General features: G+C 42.7%; 1 protein-coding gene across 1 annotated transcript in view; it reads left to right on the top strand.

Moving 5' to 3' along the window:
* Nucleotides 1-20,032, top strand: part of MIPEP (mitochondrial intermediate peptidase) — a 99,958-nt gene that overhangs the window by 41,349 nt on the left and 38,577 nt on the right. Inside the window, exons 13-15 of the mRNA XM_025196601.1 lie at nt 2,607-2,684; nt 5,799-6,003; nt 11,648-11,757. Coding sequence (XP_025052386.1) covers nt 2,607-2,684; nt 5,799-6,003; nt 11,648-11,757 — 393 coding nt within the window. The remainder of the gene's footprint in view (nt 1-2,606; nt 2,685-5,798; nt 6,004-11,647; nt 11,758-20,032) is intronic.

Below are 20,032 nucleotides of genomic sequence, written 5' to 3' on the forward strand. Positions count from 1 at the left end.
AATGTCAAATTAATCTGGTCCTGTGGTCTGATGAATGGCACAGGGCTGGTCCTTGATCATGCCCACAGGCTGGTAGCACACACATGCAGCTCACAGACTATCTCAGCCCAGAGCAGGCACCGCATGCAGCCTGTGGGTCTACTCTCAGACCCATTGGCAGCAGTGTGGGCCAGTTGATAGGGTTCCACAGATCAGATCCAGCCTGGGGACCATATCTTTGACACCCCTGTTTCTCAGGCACATAAGGTACATAGATTTCAGTTGAAATTAGGCATCATGAATGCTTGAAAAAGTCCCACTAAGTGCCTGTTTATGCTTTAGCATCTAAATACAGATGTGGTTTCTCTGTAGAGCAGGGGTGGGCAATTATTTCAGGTGGAGGGCCACTTACCGAGTTTTGGCAAGCCGTTGGCCTCAAGGGTAGCCCCACCCCTTGACAGGTGCCCCGCCCCCTGGTCGCCATCTTGGGACTGGATGTCCCACCCCTGACCTTTGCCACCAGAAGTCCCTCTGCTTGCCCCCCCAGAAGAACTCCTTTCAGCAAGAGTTTGTCATCTCAGAACCAGAAAAATACCAAATTATATTCTAAAAATCAAACATTTACTACAACATTCATTAATTTGATTTTAAAAAATATTTTTGTCCTGATTTACATGTGTTGGTGTAGTGTACGTAGAGGTGATTGCACAATAGCTTAAAATGAAGTCTTAGTCTTGTATATTGTGAGGGGTGGGGGTGGGTGGATATAGACTTGTGGGTGGGTGGATATGTGGAGTGTGGGATGTAGACTGGTGGGTGGGTGGATATGTGGAGTGTGGGGGAGTGTGTGAGGGTGTGTGTGTGTGTGGCTGTGGGGTGTGGATCGGCATGGTTTGTTGGGAGCTATGAGTGTTTGGGGAGAGGGTGGCTGGGGAGGGTTGTGGCATGTGTGGAGGGAAAGGATTTGCCCACAACCACCCTGAGGCAGGCAGAACCCCCCACAGTGCTCCATGCCCAGGTTCAGCACTCCTGCTGCTCCTGGCACCAGCGCAGCCTCATGCTGCTGCTCGCTACCACTTCCTCCCATCTGCCACCACTGACCTTCCGCTTCCTGGCCGAGACCACAGGACGCAGCAGGAGCCAGACTGGCCCAGCCGCCACTGCACAGAGCTATCTGAGAATCGTAAGGGCCGGGCCAGCTCCTGGTGTGTCCTGCAGCCCAGAGCTGTAGCCGGGAACCATGTGGTGCTGTAGCGACTGGCAGGGAGCTGTAGAGGAATGGTGGCAGCAGCAGGCAAATGGCAGCAGCAGGAGGGAAGAAGTGACAGCGAGCAGGTGCACAGAGCCCCCTCCACACATGCCACAACCCTCCCCAGACATCCTCTATGGAGCCAGGCCAGGCCTGTGCTTCTGTCGCCCCACTCTGAGCCCCTGCTAGCCCTAGCCCTGGTGCAGCAGCGTGTATCCTGTACTTCTGCCTGGCTATCACTGAGCTCTGCGTGGCCACTCGCTGCCCCTTCTCTCCGGCACCATGTGGCTCCCGGCTGCAGCGCCGGGACCACAGCAGCTGGCTCAGTCCATCCCTGAGTACTGGGATGATCGCCTGCAGTCCTCTCCTGTCTCCTCCGCCCCCACTTCTTAAATGAATTTCCCTCCAGTACAGGGAGTCAGGAACAGCCCCAGGGGCCCAAGCCAGAAGTCTCAGCTCCGCACGGGGCTTCTGGCTGGGCAGGGCCGGGGATGCCAAGCTTTGCTTCTGGAACCACTGAATCCTGCTGGTGGATTCCCCTGCGTCCTACTGCCCCTGGCTTATGTCGAATTTGACAGGCAGCTAGGGGTAGATGTATTCATTTTCTAAATTTTTTTTATGGGCCCCGCTTGCCAGATAGAATGGCCTGGAGGGCTGGATCTGGCCCCCGGGCCATATTTTGCCCACCCCTGCTGTAGAGGGATGATTATTGCCCTTTTATAGTGCTAACTTACATTGTTGCAACCTAATAGAATGCTGTAAGTATGTAGTCCTACTGTCTGCTACCTTTCCTTTCTCTTCTATTGGGTGTATCTCCTTATTTTGTTATTTGATTCACTATATCCCACTTCCTTCTTGTCTTGTAGGTTGGAAATAACAGAAACAGACACCACATTCAGGACTGATCAATTCTCCTATCCTTCCCCTGACCTCTCACTATTTTCCAGTGAATTTCCTTCTGTCCTTTCCTTCTAGGCCTAGCCTCCAGTGAGAGCTACTGCTTCTCAGTGGCCAATCTGGCATTTCTGGTTACCAAATTAAATCTGTTTCTTTCATAAACCAACTCCAGCAATATTTCAGAGGTGTTCAGAAAAAGTTTAGTATATGCAGATAAGAGATGTTGCTTATTTTTGTTTTGTTGGGTACTCAGTTTGTGTAAACTGTAGAAATAGGTTTGGTTTGAAGAATGCACTTGAATGTTTCATACATATATTTCAGCTATTTACTATCAAATTATTCCTGTATCAGCAAACTGTAATGTGGTGTGAGGTAGATTCAATATAAACCTTTTCTGTCAGTAAGAATTACATTTTTCCAACTTACCCAATCAACAGGGTATTTACTTTGGAAACATATATTTTCACATACTTTTTCCCAGGCAGTTGTCCATGAAAAAGAGGGCCTGCTGGGATACATCTACTGTGACTTCTTTCAACGAGCTGACAAACCTCATCAGGTAATACTGTAGGCTAAACTGAGTGGTAGCTGTAACTGGTAAAGACTGTTAGGACCTTTCACTTTTAACTTTAATCTAGCAACACATATTTAGAGTTAAAATTCATAGCATTCAGACATAACAAGATTACCTTTGGCCTTACTTGCATCTAATCTTGGAAAAATCCTTAAGTTGCATGGATTCTAGGAATACTTCATTCAAAGGGTAAACATCATTATGGTGAATTGTGTAACTTCCTTTTAGATTCTGTTGTGAACTGATTTAAACTTTGGTAGTATGTTTTTAAAAATCATAGGTCCTATATTTTAAGACAACCATGATTATAGGACAGTCCCCCAATAATTGGGGTCTGTATATAAAAAATGTATAAATTTGGTATAGAATCTAATTATTGGAGGTGTGTCTTGAATTTCTCACTGCTATAGCAGGGAAAATAAATCTGGCAAGTCAGGTAGGCTCTTTGTGCTCTGCCCCCTTCCTCCCTCTCCCGGCTCCTTCCCCCTCCCTTACTGTCAGACCCTGGTCTCCCTAAGCACGTGGAAATAAGGAACACATTTTTAAAAACTGACCTTGAAATAAACAAAGCTGCAGCAAATTGCATATAGTACCCATAGACTTAGTTCACCTCAGAAATCATTCATTTTACCTTTTTAGCAATTGCGGCAGGTTTTAGCACAGGTACTCTATAAACACACTTTTAAGTAGCACCTTAGCACCTGCTTAGAGAGAGTACAAACTATACATGATATTAGTCCAGAGCCAAAAGGCTCTTGATTTACCATATAGTTGATTGAGCTGTGCCCCAGGTGAGTCAGCAGCATTTCAAGCCTTGGTGACCCCATAGTTCAGCACTGCTCATTATGTGTGTACTCCAGAGGCCCCCCACAAAGGACTGATGTGCTAATTAGCACTCCCTCATGATTAGAACTGTGTTTTTGTCATGAGTAAGGACCTACCAATTTTGAAAACTGTTATCTTGGGCAGGCTTCATGCTTTTGGCAGGCACCCTGGGGAAAAAAAAATTATGGGTGGGGGAAAGGGGGGAGTGGGCTGCCAGTATGGCAAGATGGCTGCTGCCCCTGCCCCTCATGTGGCCAGCTGGTGGCAAGAGTCAGGCCGCATGACGGCGAGCCCTCACAGCCAATCAGTGGTGAGAGGTAGGACTACCAGGGTTCCTTGGCCAATCAGAGGCATTGGGGGGAGAGGGAGGTGTTGCTGAGCTTGACCCGTGAAAATGGCTGCCAGCCTCACAGACTGTCCGAAAAATCAACCAGCAGCTGTTTTGAGTTCTGTAGACCCCTGGTCATGATTCCTGGGATCCTCCAAAAATGTATATGCAAGTGAGACATAGGGGAAGGTGGTCCAGCTTTACTTCATGGAGGGCAGTCGCATTGCAAAGGCTGAGAGAGGTGGTATCAGGGATTTTGGGTAAACTGTTTGGGTCCCCATTTGGTGATGTTTGTGAGAGAGTTCAGGCTAGTGAAGAAACAGGAATTGTTGGACATGGAAAAGAAAGGTAGGACTCAGCTGTAGGAGTGAAGAGGAAGTAAATATATATGCAGTGTAGTGGCTCACCATGACTTGGAAAAAGAGTCAGTGCTGAGAAGAAGTGTGTTTAATGGGCACTACCATTTCTCTTATTCAGATGGGCTGCATTAACCTATTCTTGTGGTAAGTTTCCATAAGCATGTTTGCCCCAATATAGGCCATGTACTTTATAGTAATGCTTGCTTTTGGCTGCATTTAATCAGCTTCATAATTACTTTGTTTTTACTGAGCACATGTTGCTTTTAGCAGCAGTTCAAAGATAGGCAGTGTATTTAATGAGGTTTCCTTTATACAAATGGCAGATGAGGGACTCCCTCCTCGCTCCCTCCCCTGTCCCCATGTTGTTTGGGGGAAAATCCGCATCTTGCATTCGAGTAAATATGATAGCTACGTTGTTTTGTACAGTTGGAAGAGAATGTAGGATCCTGTGCATGGTAGCTGCATGGGTACATAGGTGGTATATGTTGACACGGTTTGACTTAGTCCTGCAGTCCATGTTAAGTAGTGCTAACCAGGCTGAAGCCTCAGGTGCAGCAGAGGTGAGACGTACATTGTTTTTTAAATAGTATTTTAAGAATCAGTGCTTTCTTTTCCTGTTTTCTGCCTATGGCTTTTGAACAATTAACGTTTGAAACTTAATATGCTCTGTGCCAAGGCAAAAGGTCAAATGTCAGCTGGATCAGTTCCCAAACTTCCTTTTAAATAGTTGGGCTGTCCACAGTTTTAGGACACATTGTGACTCCTATTCCAGGGTCAAAATAAGAACTACAAAACGAAATACAGTAGGCCCTCACTAATTAGCAGAAATTATTTGAAAACTTATTGCAAATTACCAACTTTTGGCAAGTAAGTGAATGTGCACACATGTTAAACAACATTATTACTTTATTTATTTTGTCTCCTGTAGTTGGGTATTAATTATTTTTGCTAATGCATTGTAGTATACTAGTAATGAAGTATGCTAGTGATAGAGTTGGGGCTGATCCTACTTTGAGCAGGGGGTTGGACTAGATGAGCTCCTGAGGTCACTTCCAACCCTAATTTTTCTATGATTCTAATGTTCTGCAGTGTATTGTGTGGATTTTTCTTTAGTCTTCATATGGGTGCTTGCTTTTGAGTTTACTGTTTAAAACTCAACTGATGACTGGGGACAGATTGTACTTTATGTACAAATTATTATTATAGGATTAGCACACCAGCAGAGCTCAGCCCTGTACTGTTTAAAATCTTTTTTTAGAATGGTGGAAAGTTGAATGTTGTGATATTTACTCTTTGTATGTTTTAAACTTAAATGTACCTTTAAGACCTGTTTTGTTCAATACATTAAAAGTTGTTCAGTTTTTTATTTCCTGATGAAATGAAAGAAGCTACTTCCAATATACTCTGAAAAGAAATAACGTAGATAAAGTATCTTTATAAAGTTTTGGGTCTAATTCTGCTGTTATACTACATCAGCTCAACGGAAGCCAATTCATTTATAGGGTATAAATGAGAAGAGAATATGACCCTTCTATATTAAACATATAGGCATGTAGCATGACTCTGTGTGTGTTTTATTTTCAAAAGGATTGCCATTTCACAGTTCGGGGAGGCAGGTTAAGAGAAAATGGAGAATACCAGCTCCCTGTCGTTGTTCTCATGCTGAGTCTGCCTCATTCAACCAAGAATATACCAACACTGCTAACTCCTGGAATGATGGAGAACCTTTTTCATGAAATGGGACATGCCATGCATTCCATGTTGGGACGAACTCGATACCAACATGTCACTGGTAAGAAATCGATGATAGTGATGTTTGTTGTTGTTAAAAGGTTTGAATAATCTCTTTGTCCCTTTTAATTTCCTGAATTATTGTCTAACTAGCTCTTAATAACTTTATAAAAGGGGTGGGCAATTATTTGGGGTGGAGGACCACTTAAAGAGTGGTGTGCTCTGCCAGGTGGATGGGATTGACTGTGGGCAGGCAGGGAGCAGGATGGATGGTCAGGGCTGGCATCACAGGGCAGTGACAGCATGGGGTTGGGGTCCAGGGCAGAGCTTTGATCCATTCCCTGCCCATCCCTGCAACAGGTGCCGGTTCTGCAGGCATGGGCTGACCGCTGCCCGTGGAACCAGCACCCATTGCAGGAAAGTGTGGGGAGCAGATTGCAGCTCTGCCCTGGGCCCTGGCCCTACACGGTCACTGGCCCGCAATCTCCCTGCCTGCCCGTCCAGCTACTGGGTGCTACTCCCCACCCACCCGCAGCCCCATCCTATCTACCCAGCCAAGTGTGTCCTGCCCTCAGGGGTCCTGGGCCAGTGTCCATGGAGACCCTGCCTGCCCACCTGCATGCTCCATCCAGCACCCCTGGTGGTGGGTGCAGTACAAATAGGCTGGGGTGCCTTGGCTGGGTCCAGCAGCAGAGAAACTGGCAGTGGCAGCGAAAAGGAGCTGCTGCCACGGGGGCTGCTGGGAAGCTGAGCCCGGCTGCCCGGCCTCAGAGACTACAGCTCCCTGTGTACCCAAGAGGCATGCTCAGGGATTAGGTGGCTTGTGCTCCATGCCAGGCAGCACCTCCATGCTCAAGGGCCCTGGGACTGGCCACACACACCATAGTCCAGGCTGCCCCCTGCGCCTTGGCCAGATGGGACCGAGGGACCTGCCATGAACCAGATAGAATCACAGGGTGGGCGGAATTTGGCCTGCAGGCCATATTTTGTCTCCCCTTGCTTTATGATGTTGAACCTGGTCAGCCAATAATTCTTTTTTTAAAAACTTGCAAACCATATTTTAATGTTTAATGTGCAAAAGTGAAGCCATGAATAATAGCACACATCCTTCACACAACAAGCATTGATTGGATGGTGTATATATGTTGATGACTATATATATTTATAAGTTTTCCAAAGTTCTGCATTATCTTTTTAACTTTCAGTGTGTTGCCGTTTTCTATACGTTAGTACATGTTTCTCTGACAGGCCTGTGAAAACAGTACATTTCAATTAAACATGCACACCGTTGATTGACTTGTTGATCCCTCTGTCTCTACTCTATTAACTAATTCCAAAAATTAGTTATTAAAATGTAACCTGGAATTACTGCAGCATCATGCAAGGATTCAGGTCCCTGTCTCCTTAAGCTGGTACAGTTGAGAAGAAGCATGTTTTTTTAATCTTTGGGACATCATCGTGGATGAGGGTAGAGGTGAGGATTGCCATGCTGTATACCCTTTGAAGACAAGGGTGAAAAAATGCAGCTATCAGAGGATCTCTGTTTACTCCCCCCTCAACTATGAAATGGAATGAAAGTAGCTTTTGATTCAGAATGAAAACAAAGAATGTCTTGTGTCTCTGATTTTCACTCTTGACTCTCTCTAATTCAAACCTTAATACTGTTCTGAAGGACAGAAACTTGAAGTCATCTTTGACCTCCATTTTTTATTTTTCTCTTTCATGCCAGATTTTTTTGTGTGTGTACGTCTGTTACTGCCTCTGGAATGCTGCCAGAATCCCTCCAGCCTCTTGATGATAACTTGATTTTTTTGGATTCTTGAGTACAAAAAATACGCAGTTGCTGTCCTGTTTATTAAGGAATCTAGCTGATTCTCCAAACCCTTCAGTCTTGCCCTTTTTGTGTTCTCATGTTATTACCCCAGTGCCTTGCAGGCACCCCTTTCCATCATTTTGTATGTAATATAAGAAGAATAGGTTGATTGAAACTATTTGAGCTAAATAGAAATAGAGTGGTTGGGTTGCAAATGATTTAGGGAATTTACAGTGTAAAATCTAATGCCAAGAGGGTCCTCCACTCTCTCTCTCCCCCTCTCCCCCTGCCCCCCTCTTCAACAAACAAATAAAAAAAGAATTTGTGGTATTAAAGTGCCAGAGCCAGGTTCTGTGTTTACTACGTTTAAAATCAAGTTGTTAATGAAATAAATTGATAATTTTAGTGTGTGTAGGTAAGTAGTAGGCTCTCTTATCAAAGTAAATGAACATGAATGAACACACTGGATAACAAGTCACGGATCACCAGATACACACAAAACAGCATGCTTTAGAAAGAACATGCTTATTTTTCCTCCAGCTTGCTCTTTTCAAACCATGGCAGTCAGCTTTAGCATATTTGATGGCAGCTGCCAGGCTGGCCTGACTCTGTTCTCTTACAACTGTGGCAAGTGGGTTAGAGCCATGGTATGGTTAAAGCTACATGGTACCGTTTTTAATATCTGCAAACAGTTTAAAATGTGCTTTTACACAAGAACTTGGTGGGAAGTAAGAGTTGTTGGGGCAGAACAATTGTTTAGCACCATGCAAAGTGGAAAAAAATGGAATTGTAAGCACGGACTTTTATTATGCTATTGAGATTAGTTAAAGAGGGATGCTTGTTGAGAGGAATATGTCACTGTCACGTTTTGCAGGCAGGCATATTTTGCACTCAAAAGCAAGCATACTGCTTGCACTTCGACATTAAAAAGAACTGCCTTCAACAGTATATTGCAGCTGACTTTGCTAATGTAAATTACATTGTATATAAACGTTTCTACCCAATAGATCTGAATACTTATTGAGCCAGCTGCCCTCCTTCTACTCTGTTCTGATCTCCAGGGATACTAGATGTGTCCATCTCCAGTATCTCATGTACATGGGCATGTTCAAATACTCCAGCTGGAGCAGGAAATTGATGACAGAGACATCAGTTTATTTCAGACAGAGTCATACTGTAAGCCCTTGCGTACCGCTGCTAAATACACTCCAGAATTGTCCTAGCTGGCAGCAGTCTTTCATGGAAAGACTCCTTAGGGAGTCTCTACTCCCTTTGCATTGCTTGAGCCATTGTTAGAAGAGCAGCAGCAGGAGTGACTTTTGTTCCTGTCTTGAAAACACTGTTTATGATGATGGGGGGCTATAGGCACACCAAGTGGTCCAACCTAAAGATATATGATGATGGCTTTGATGCCTCAAGAAAATAATAGAAAAGGGAGGGACTCATCTTCCTGTGGGTGGAAAAGAAGATTGGCGAGCTGTTGAATAAAACCAAGATTTGTAGGTAGGGCAGACGGAATATTTGAGACTTAAGTTGTTGTTATTAACATCTTTACATTTTCAGGTACCCTTTCTTACTTTCTCTCTCCAGGAGCTTGAGGAGCCTGACCCTGCACAGGATTGGACCCCTCAAGCCCTGGGAGTGCCTGCCTGGCTTTCCCTTCTTACAGAGATGCACCCCCAAGATCTCTGGGACATGTCACTGTAAGCAGGGAAAGTCGGGGTTTTCCTGTTTACTGAGGCACACCCCAGAGACACCAATGTGCGCAGGATCAGGACCCTCAAGCCCAGGGAGAACACATCACCTGTTGTCCTGCAGCATCAACGGGCAGAACAACAGGCAATATGTGTTTTAGCCAGTGAAGCTGATGAGTTGTTCTGGGACACGCGGACACAGCTGATCCGCTTTATTTGGTGACGTCTATTTCTACTCTTCGTGTATTAGTCACAAAACAACTGAGCCAATAATATATAGTAGCTGTGAGCAAGGCAACGCAGTGTCTAGGATGTATACAACAAGATATTTTCAGTTGATAGGGAAATACTTGATGGAGGTTGTTCCCAGCAGTCACTTTTCAGCTCTTGAACTCCCTCCTCATCGATGCCTGCCAGAGCCCTTCCATATACGCTGCAAGACCTTCTTAGTTGGGCAGAGGTTAGCCACCAGAGCTGGGCTGGGATATTGTTCAGGAGTTTTCTGTTTTCTGTTAGGTTCAAGACATGGGAGGGGAGGTGATAGTGCCTCTCTACTTGGCACTGGTTAGGCCTCACCTAGAGTACTCATCTAAAGTACTGTGTGAAGTTCTGGGCTCCACATTTTAAAAGGACATGGAGAAGTTAGAGGTGGTCCAGAGTCAGGCAACAAAGATGATAAAGCATACAAGGAAAGGCTAAAGGTTCTCGGCATGTTCAGCTTGCAGAAAAGGCACGTAAGAACACAGTCTTCAAACACCTGAAGGGCTGCCATAAAAAAGAAGGAAAGCATCTTTTCTCTCTTACTGCAGAGTAGGACACAGACCAATGGCTTGAAGTTACAGCAAAGTAAGATTAGATTAGATTAGATATCAGGAAAAACTTCACTGTTAGAACAAAAAGGCAGTGGAACAGAGTGCCTGGGAAAGCTGTGGACTCTCCATCACTGGAGGTATTTAAGAAGAGCTTGGACAGCTACTGGTTGGGGATGATATAGGCATAGCTATTTCTATACTCTGTTATGGTTACCTCATGTGGCTGGGAGAGAATACTGCTCCAACTTCCTCCTCCCCCCCTTCTCTGCTATATGTGTCAGGGTTTTTTGTGGGTTTTTTTAAGCATTCCCCAGAGGCATTGGGGGTTTGGTTGCAGCCAAGGCTGGGGATTTTGACTGGGTTGTGCCAGTGTTCCTGCTGGGACTTAACCTGGAGGTTCCTGGCTAGAGGGTCTTGTGTCCTTCTTGAGGGTCAGATCAATTGCTATATTTGGGGTCAGGAAGGAATTTTACCCCATGGTCAGAGTTGATGGTAGTTTTATAAAGAGTTTAGATTATGGATTTGCTTAGGATGTTTTGGATAAGGATGATCCTGCCTCAGGCAAGGGGTTGGACTAGAGGACCTCTGGAGCTCCCTTCTAGCCTTACTTCCCTATGACTCTATGAAATACAATGCCATTTTGAGACCTCTTTTGGAATACTTTGTGGTCCCCAACCACCTCCGTGTTCCAAAATATAACCTAGGCTTGATATGCCTAACTCCCATTTATATTAACAACTAAAAGTACAGCTTTGTTTCAGCAGTCTTTTCTAGTGACTCTGTGAGTAATAAGCAGTATTGAAAAAAGAGAAAGCATGAAAACCTAATGATGTAATTCCAAAATTGTTACTTATCGCACGTATTCAGGACCTACATTGAATGTTCAGAAGTGCTTTTCTGCATTGATTGATCTTGTATTGTAGGAGCCTAATATCTATGCTTTTATATGTAAGCTCAGCAAACAGATGGAAGATAAGAATTATAACTGAATGGGATTAATGCAGTGTTATTTACAGTACAGTTTTGATTTATGCTTAGGACAATTAAAAAAGAAGAAAAAAACCAACAAGTGTTTCATGTGGGGCCAATTTGGCTGCAGCCGAATTTCCTTCAGAAAGGGTGTGACCCACAGCTTTATAAAGCACCTCATCCAGCTGTTCAAATATTATGTTTTACTTTGTGATTTCATAGTAAAAAGGCAGGATTGTAATGATTTTTTCCCAGTATGTATTATAACATTATAGAAATAAAATACTGACTTCATAAAGTAGAGAATAATACAGCAAATTGAACGCTAATGAGAACTCTTGGAAACAACTACTTGTGTTAATGGAACTGGCTCTATACTAATGCTCTTGTTTTTCGTTTATTTTCCCCTCCCTAAAGGGACCAGATGTTCTACTGATTTTGCAGAAGTTCCCTCTATTCTGATGGAGTATTTTGCAAATGACTATCGTGTGGTTAACCAATTTGCAAGGCATTATAAGACTGGCCAGGTAAAGAGAATGAAGATGCTGACTCTTTAAAAAGTATAAGCATATTTAGTAAAAGCCTAAAATAACTTTTTTCTGTTGGCATTTTACCAAAGAAATATTAACCCAACAATAAATTATGGTTATAAATATTTCTGATCTGCTAATTTATATGCTGATGATTTAGAAAATAACTGTTTAGTTTCTGCACAATAAATAATGTATAATATTTAGAAGGAAATTTAATCTTTGTATCTGCATATGTACTGATAGTTTTTAAACTTTAAACAAAAATCATTTTGTGAAGTTATGTAAAATGTCATACAGCAAAGAAAAAGCTTTTCTATGAGCTAAGTTATGTAAGATACTGTATTTTAATTTCTGTATTAATGAGGCCAGAAATTCAGTATCTCTGTTAACTTTGGACAGGTGTAACACAGTGGTGAATATATACTACCATATTTACTTGAACTTAAGACCATCTTGAATTTCAGGCCCTCCCCCCCCCCCCCCCAACTCTTTCTTATTGGAAGTTAGATTCTATCTATGGGAAGTTTATACATTTGTTATAATTTTCCAGGTATAGAATCTCAGTTATTGGAGGGATGTCTTAAATTAATCTCTCCCCCTCCCTACTGCTAAAGCAGGGGAAGCAGTGGCTGTGATGCATCAGGTGTCCAGGGCTCCTTTGTCCTCTGCCGCCTCCTTCCCTCTGCAGCCTTCCTGCCATCTCCGCCGTCTGCTGCCCCCACTCCTAGCTCTCCACAGTCTTTGCCCCTCCCCTGCACTCCCTACAGTCTGCCTCTCCCCACCCTCTTTATTGTTAGGTGCTGCTTTTGCAGTGTTCCCTGCTGGGCACAGAGCACAGCACATGGAAGCACAGTCCTTGCTGAGCCATGAAGCAGCAGCGGTGCTTCTAATGGGCCAGGCAGGGGACGGAGTTTCCCTGTATTTTGTGCCAAGGAAGGAGTCCAGCTGGAGCCGGTACTGAGCTGCACCTGACAGTAATGGGGGGAAAGGGGCGGGGAACAGAAGCTGCAGAGGGCAAATGGTGCAAGGAGCAGGAGGCTGCTGTGGCTCTGACTCTGGCTCTGAGCATGCCCTACCCCACCCCTTAGCTTGTATGCAGATCTAAGATGAGAGAGGCCTTCCTCCCATGATGATCAATGGAAAAAACACCTTGTTTTAGATGTGAGTAAATAGGTAGTCACAAGCGTGGAAGTTGAATGGAAACCACCTATAGCAGTGGTGCCCAAATGTTCCAGGATGTAAACTGGATGATTGGTGAGGGGTCCGTCTGATGCACAGGGTCACTCCATGGACCTGATCCAGTGTGGGGTCAGTGTGCAGGTACCATCTGGTGCATGGGCGCATGCCAGTTCAGACCACTGGCCTCCCTGTGTGTACAAGATCAGGCCTGCTGTCCTGGGCCTGCTGCCTCAGCCCTGGCCCTGCATATGCTGGATTGGACTGCCACCCTGGCCTCATGTGCAGGTCCAATACAATGCTTAGAAATTGGGCAGCATTAATTACCACTGGTCCCTGCTGCCAAATTTCCAGACCTGTGTGGAGCCCTGGGGGTCAGATAGCACAGATGTGTGGACCGGAGGTATAGCACTACTGGCCCAAGCAATTAGATGCTTCTACTTCTAGGGCAGGATTGTTCCCTGAAGGGTCTGGTAGTACTTTGGCTAGCTTTAAACATCTCAATTGAGATTGTACAAGGTTACTTAAAAAATTTAAACCTAAGTGCTGTCTGTCTTTGTTACATCACAGTAATCCTAGCTACACTGCCTTGTACCACCCAGTCCAGTTCCTTTCCCCCTTTTGTGTTTACATTTTTCAAGTGCTAACAATTTTCATAATTCCTGTTAGTTCAGATTTTCAGAAGAGGACTCCATTTTAATAGTATTCTGACAGGCCCAAAGTTTAGTTTTTGACATCTGTCTGCATTCATAAATTATATGGTCAGTCATCTAACTACTAGTCCAGGCCTCGGCACTGTAAGGTCTGGGGGCTAGATGCAGTTCATGGAGCCCCTGGATCTGGCCCATGGAGCTGGGGAGTCTCTGGTGGCAAGAGGCTTCACCTGTGCTAGGCTGGGGCAATAAGGATCTGAGCTGTTTCCAGGGGGTATGGTGCTGTGCCTGTGCCACAGCTGAGGACCAGAGGGAAACAGTGTCAGGGAAAAACCATGGTGCCTAGGTCAGAACTGATGCAAAAGTGTGCCTACAACAGTTGAGACCCTGTCTAAGTGTACAGACATTGCACTTTTACCACTATAAATGAATGGAAACTGGTCTATACCCGTAACAGAACAGAAGTTCGGTGCACACAGACTGGTTTAAAAATGGTGGAGCCTGGACTAAGATTTGTCCCCCTTGCTCCCCTTGCCAAAGGGCAAATGTATGTTCTGTTCGCTGCCCATCTAAACTGCACCACTTACAGAAAACCATGCAACTTGGATCGATTTCACCTCAGGCTTTTTGAATGTCTGCACCTAGCCAATGTGGTCAGCTTCTACTTCTCATTCAACAACTTCATGCTTTCTCCTACTTTTCCCTATACTTGAGGAGAAATATCCAGTCTGTAAAATGACTTCACTTCTCCTGTGATGTCAAATGAACAATGGTTTATAGGTAATGGATCAGCAAATAACAAGATAAAACTACCTGTTTATATTTAGCATCCTTACTTTGCTGTTTTGCCTCAGATCCTCTTATCAGTTTTTTCTTGTCCTGTCCTTTGACCTTCCTTGATTGTGATCTCCCTGGACCAGGGAATCTACTTTTGCAGTGGGGGGAGGGAGGGGGGTTAACTTGTCCATAATGTTTAACACAGTGGAACCCTGATCCTTGGTTGAGGTTTGTAGGAGGTTTGCTCTAATATAAATAATTATACCATAATAGGCATATATCCATTTTTTAAATTTTATTTTTACCTTAGTCCCTTAGTCTTTGGCCATTGCTCTGGAAGTTCTCTTCATTTTTCCCGAAACTTAAGTTCTGTTTTACTGGAGCCATAGTATATGGAGCAAATTGTTCATTCAAGGAATACTATACATTGTAGAGATTAATTTTTCATTTACTTTCAGAGAATATACAGATTGTTATAGCTAGATGCATGATTTCAGTCATTTCCCCTTTTTATTGTAGATGAGCTTGTTTCCCTAAATTTTAGAAAAAATTGTGTACCCCACAGAACATTACCAAAAGAAAAGCAAACTCTTTCTGTTGAAAGCCATAGAAATAATACTATAGATGATTTTTTTTACATTTATGAAGCAAAACTATTGTTGGCCAATTTGAAATACAGTGAATAAATTTGAATAGTGTACTTAGTTAAAACAATTAACACCCATAAGTTGGTACATATCCTGAGTACCAGACAAAACATGTACTTTGCCCTTCTAAGTCTATGGAATTTGGAAAACTTTCTCATCGCAAGAACCATTTGGGAACTGGCCAGATCAAGCCTAAAAATAAATATAGCTTGTGAAAGGGCATTATCATCTTTATACTAAGCTTGATGTAAGGGCGCATAAGGGTTTTTTGAATCAGGCTTTACAGGTTTTCAAAGAAAATTGGTAGCACAAGAAGCTTACCTGTTAAACGTGTTTCTTTCTTATTATCAGCCTTATAATAATAATAATAATTCCAAAAGCTGAGGATTTGTTGTCAACCCTGGTAAATAACCCCAATGGTAGGCTTCCTCATTCAGTTGAAAACAAATGTGTTGAATTTACTCTTGTCTTGTTTTGGCTTACAGATTATGAGTAAGGAAGAAAGAAAGAAAAAAAGCACAGTCCAAACAGTACAAACACTTATGTTGTGAATAAATATTTATAATTGAAAATACAGTTTTTCATTATGTACCCAGACATTTCACATTATGGCATACACACAGTTTCATTTCTCATCAGTCTTGGATTCCTGTTTTAAAATTAACTCAAATATTTTTGTTTTAACATAAAACAACTCTGTCAGCTCTTCACAGTGAGCAATGAAAAGAAAGTGCTGGCTGGGACAGAATAGCTTTTGTTGACAGGTGCACTGTTCAGGCATGGCATCAGAACATAGCTTTTATTTGTTAAGCCATTTTAAAAATGCAAAAGAGTAACAGTATGCCACCAATCTATTTCATACGTTTAGCCAGAAGTACTCAGGAATTGCAGTGGGTTTTTTGGGGGTGCTTTTTTATCCACAGTGATTTGCAGTTTGTTCCACAGGGCAATATTACACTGTATGAAAATCTATCTGCAATGAATATTCAGTACTTATGTTTCAGTGTTATGAAAGTAGGCAGAAACCTTTTTTCTGTTTGCTTCTGTTGTAACTTTGCAGTGATTGAAAAATAGTTTGAATGGTATCTATTAAAATAGGCTTTATCAACCTGGTTGGCACTCTGTTCTAACTCTTCAATTGCACATCGATGCTTACACTACCCAAAGCTGCCTAGTGCACCAAGCAGCGTTCTATATCTTACCACGGTGGCATTATTTGCTTTCCTAAAAAGCTGTCAGTCCTTGCATGCCTAATAAAAGTCCTGTTGAAATCAGCAGAAGAGAGGCTCAAAACAGGAGAATTAATCATTTTCCAGACTTAAACCTCTGTAGCATATTTGTTGAAATAGTGATGGAAAAATATGATTTTAGTATTCTCTTGAAAATGTAATTGAGTGTTGTTTTCAAGCATTGTGAAGCTAATCGGATTGAATAGCACATCGAGCTTGGGAAAAACATCTGAAAGCAATTTGCCCAACATCATTTACTGTTTTTTATCTTCAAAATGCCTTAAATCTAAACTATGCTTTGTTGTAATGCATAAGCTAAGAACCAGGGATCATGTCTCTTGGCACTTTTTTTTATATTCCTTCTGTTTATTAGTGATGGAATCTTTCCCTTTCTGGCACAGAATTTGTGTGTGCCAGGAAGCAACTGAGTGAACTTTAATATAAAAATTCAGTTTTGAGGACAAACAAGAATGGATTGGGCTCTAAGATTAAGAATGGGGCCAGGAACTGCAGTATGGCTCTTGAGACTTTTAACTGCTGCTTTTTTATTGTGTGTTATTTTTTTAAATTTAGGATATAAGTTGCAATCAGAAATTTAGAGCAGTGGTTCTCAACCCTTTTAGATTCATTGCACCCATCAGTAGATTTGAGGCACCCTTCAATAAAACCAAGCACCTCTCAGAAAATGCCAGCTTTTAGTCTTCTGTCTTTTTTTTGACTACAGAAAAATAATAGAGCAATTTTTCTGTCATAAAGAGCTCAGAAAGATCACAACAGGCCAGAATGTTTTATAATAGTATGTATCCCTAATTGAAAACTTCGGATTTGTCTTGTGAATCATGTTTGTGCACCTAACAGGTCTAAAACTGCCTAGCACCCTGCAGGCACCCTTGAAATGCTCTCAAAGTACCCCAGAATGTCACGGCGCCCTGGTTGAGATTTGCTGATTTGGATAAATCTGCTTTTCCTTACAGTATTCAGTCTAAAGTGCTTTAGACGGTTGGTGCAAAAGACTTTTGTGGCTGTGATTTACTTATGAATGTTAGAACATAAAGAAGAAAAATGGTTATTGCTATTTGTTATTACAGCAGTGGCAATTGCTATATTTAAGACTGCAAAATAGTTTCTCTTAAAAAAAACAAAAAACATCCTGGCTTTTTTGCACACTTAATTCACCGAAAATTAATTATTGGATCTTATATTTCCTATGCTTGGCCTGTGTCTGAGGTGGCTTCTTTGTGGAAAGGTTGGACAAATTTCTCTATAATAATTTTGAATCACTGGAACATGAAAGCAAAATCCATTCTGCCCGTTGTAAAAATTATTCAAAGCACACTCTTTAGCAGTTTTTCAGCCATTTTTTAAAAGTGTAAGGCCTGTCATGGAGACTAGAATTCAATTCTGTTTTACCCACATGAGGTCTTAAAGTGCAGACTTGTGTCTACACCACAGGGCCTTTGTTGCTGCTGGGGGCTCTTCCACAACAGTTACAGTTAGCAGAGATACCAACAGAGTGAGGTTTTTCTGGGGGAAAAGGCCATGTTACTTTCCTGTATGGCATTATGATAAGCTGATGAAATCATCCTTCTGCTGGCAGAGCTGCATCTCTACAGCAGAGATTTTGCCATCTTACTTGTGTTGGCTGGATGGTCCATTTTTCCATGCATGTAGGTAATATAGCTATGGCAAAAAACTTTGTAATGTGGGTCTGGTCTCTGAATATGGCCACTAAACTGTTGCTGCTAAGTCGGTTTTCAAAGGATAAGGTCCTGACCCACAATCCCAAAACAAATGAGCTGTTGAAAACAGCTTACTGAGCACACACATAGTAGAACATTAATTATATAGGCAGATGTATTATGCACGTTTATGTGGCTAGATAAGGATCTGATCCAAAACATACTGAATTCAGTAGAAAGTCATTCTTATATTTCTTTGGGGTTTGGATTAGTTTCTGAGTTAATGCTGACTGATACAAAAACTAGCAAATGCTAATTTAAAATTCCAGTTAAAAATACTAGTGCAGAGAAAGTAACAAAATTGTTTAAGTCTGCAATTTTGCATTCTTGATTTTCTTATCAAGTAGGTACTAATGTGGTAGTGGTGGTAAATGTCTGTTGTAATATCTACTATAAACAACATCATTTTCAACTATGTCTTTTTGCTATGAGAGAAGTTTGTTGTCTCAAGAATTTTTTTTTTAATTTTATGTTTCCAATATAAGAAAGATTAAATTATAAAGATGGGATATATTCATTTATGTAAAGAAATATGCTCATGTAATAACATGCATTAGCATGTCCCTGTTGAAGTATAACATCAAACAGTTAAATATGCTTACTGTTTGGGAGCCCAGAGAATTTAGCTTTCTTAGCCACTATGGCAGATATACTGTAACATTCATGCCAAGGTCTTAAAGTTTATTGAACATAAAATACAGGAAAAGAAGAAACCAAAGTAAAGTATATAACATTTAAAGTAAAAAATTGAATGGTTATTCGATCAAAGCAATCTTAGCCAAAGCTATTCTTATTTTCAGAGGGAGGATATCAATTAAAGGACTTTTTTAAGTCTTCTTTTTGGGATAAGAAAAATAATAGTTCTGTTGCTGAATCTTTAACTCAAGCTGTTTGTCACTGGAGCTGTTACTAACACAGACTTGTAGGAGAGAACAGAATAGAAAATGTCAGAAATAATGTTTTCTGTTGATTGAAAATATTAGATAGTCTCATAATGTGCTGAGGCCTGGGCCTCTCCTAGTATCTCTTTTGGGGACTTGGATGAAGCATAGTTCTTTTAGCTATCTGAGGGAGATCGTAAGGAGTCCAAGTTTTTGCTCCTGAAAGTCTTTGCTGTTAGAATCCCAAAAGATGCTACAGAGGCAAATAGGCCATCTCCTTGTCATTCTGTTAATAAAGCCTAATTTGCTCATGCACAAACTCAAAACTTTTGTTTTTTGCCTTTGAAGTGCTCTTTCTTATGATTTTTGTTTTCAGCAAAATCCATGAGTTAGTACTAGTCCCCTTTGACTGGTATCTTTCTGTGCTTTTTTTCTTTAACAGGCAATGTCATAAGAGCTGGTGATTTCCTTTTAGCTTTCATTCACTTTACAGATTGTGTCTGCTCCTGTAGCACTAATAAGACCATAAAAGTAAATACTGTATTTACTCAATTCTACGATGAAGTGCCCCTCGCCCATTTAACATGGGAGGAGCCCCTAATCTTAGAATTGAGTGCAAGGATGTTGGGAGTGGGGAGCGCAGGTGGCTGCTTTGGCTTGGACTCCAGCCCCTACCTGCCATCCACACAGCCTCTGCTCACCCCACTGACTTCTCTTTCCTTTCCCCTTCCCCCCGCCTTACCCTTGCTCTGTGTACATTGCAGCCTGGGACACTGAGCATGGCCCCAGCCCAGTCCCATAGCTGTGGCTTGCAACCCGCATGGCTGCTGCAGGGGCTGGGCTGGGGCCATGCTCAGTGCCCCAGGCTAGAACAGGGATGGAGCCTGCTAACCTGCTCACTTTGAGCAAGGGTAAGGTAGGGGAGGGAGGGAGGAGCAGAGGCTAGGGAGGGGAAGAGAGAGCAGGGAGCAGAGTCTTTGGGGGAGAAGGAAGTGGGGAACAGAAACAAAGGGGAAGGGGAAGCAGAGGCTGGGGAGAGGAGGGGGATGGAGGAAGCAGAAGCTGGGGGAGAAGGGCAGGAAAGGGAGTAGAGGTAGAGGGCAAAGGGGGGGGCCTGAGGCTGTATGTGGGGAGCAGGCAGGCAGGTGGCAGGGAGGCAGGCTGCCT

This window comes from Alligator sinensis, unplaced genomic scaffold (genome assembly GCF_000455745.1).
Source record: "Alligator sinensis unplaced genomic scaffold, ASM45574v1 scaffold777_1, whole genome shotgun sequence".
Classification (NCBI taxonomy): Eukaryota; Metazoa; Chordata; order Crocodylia; family Alligatoridae; genus Alligator; species Alligator sinensis.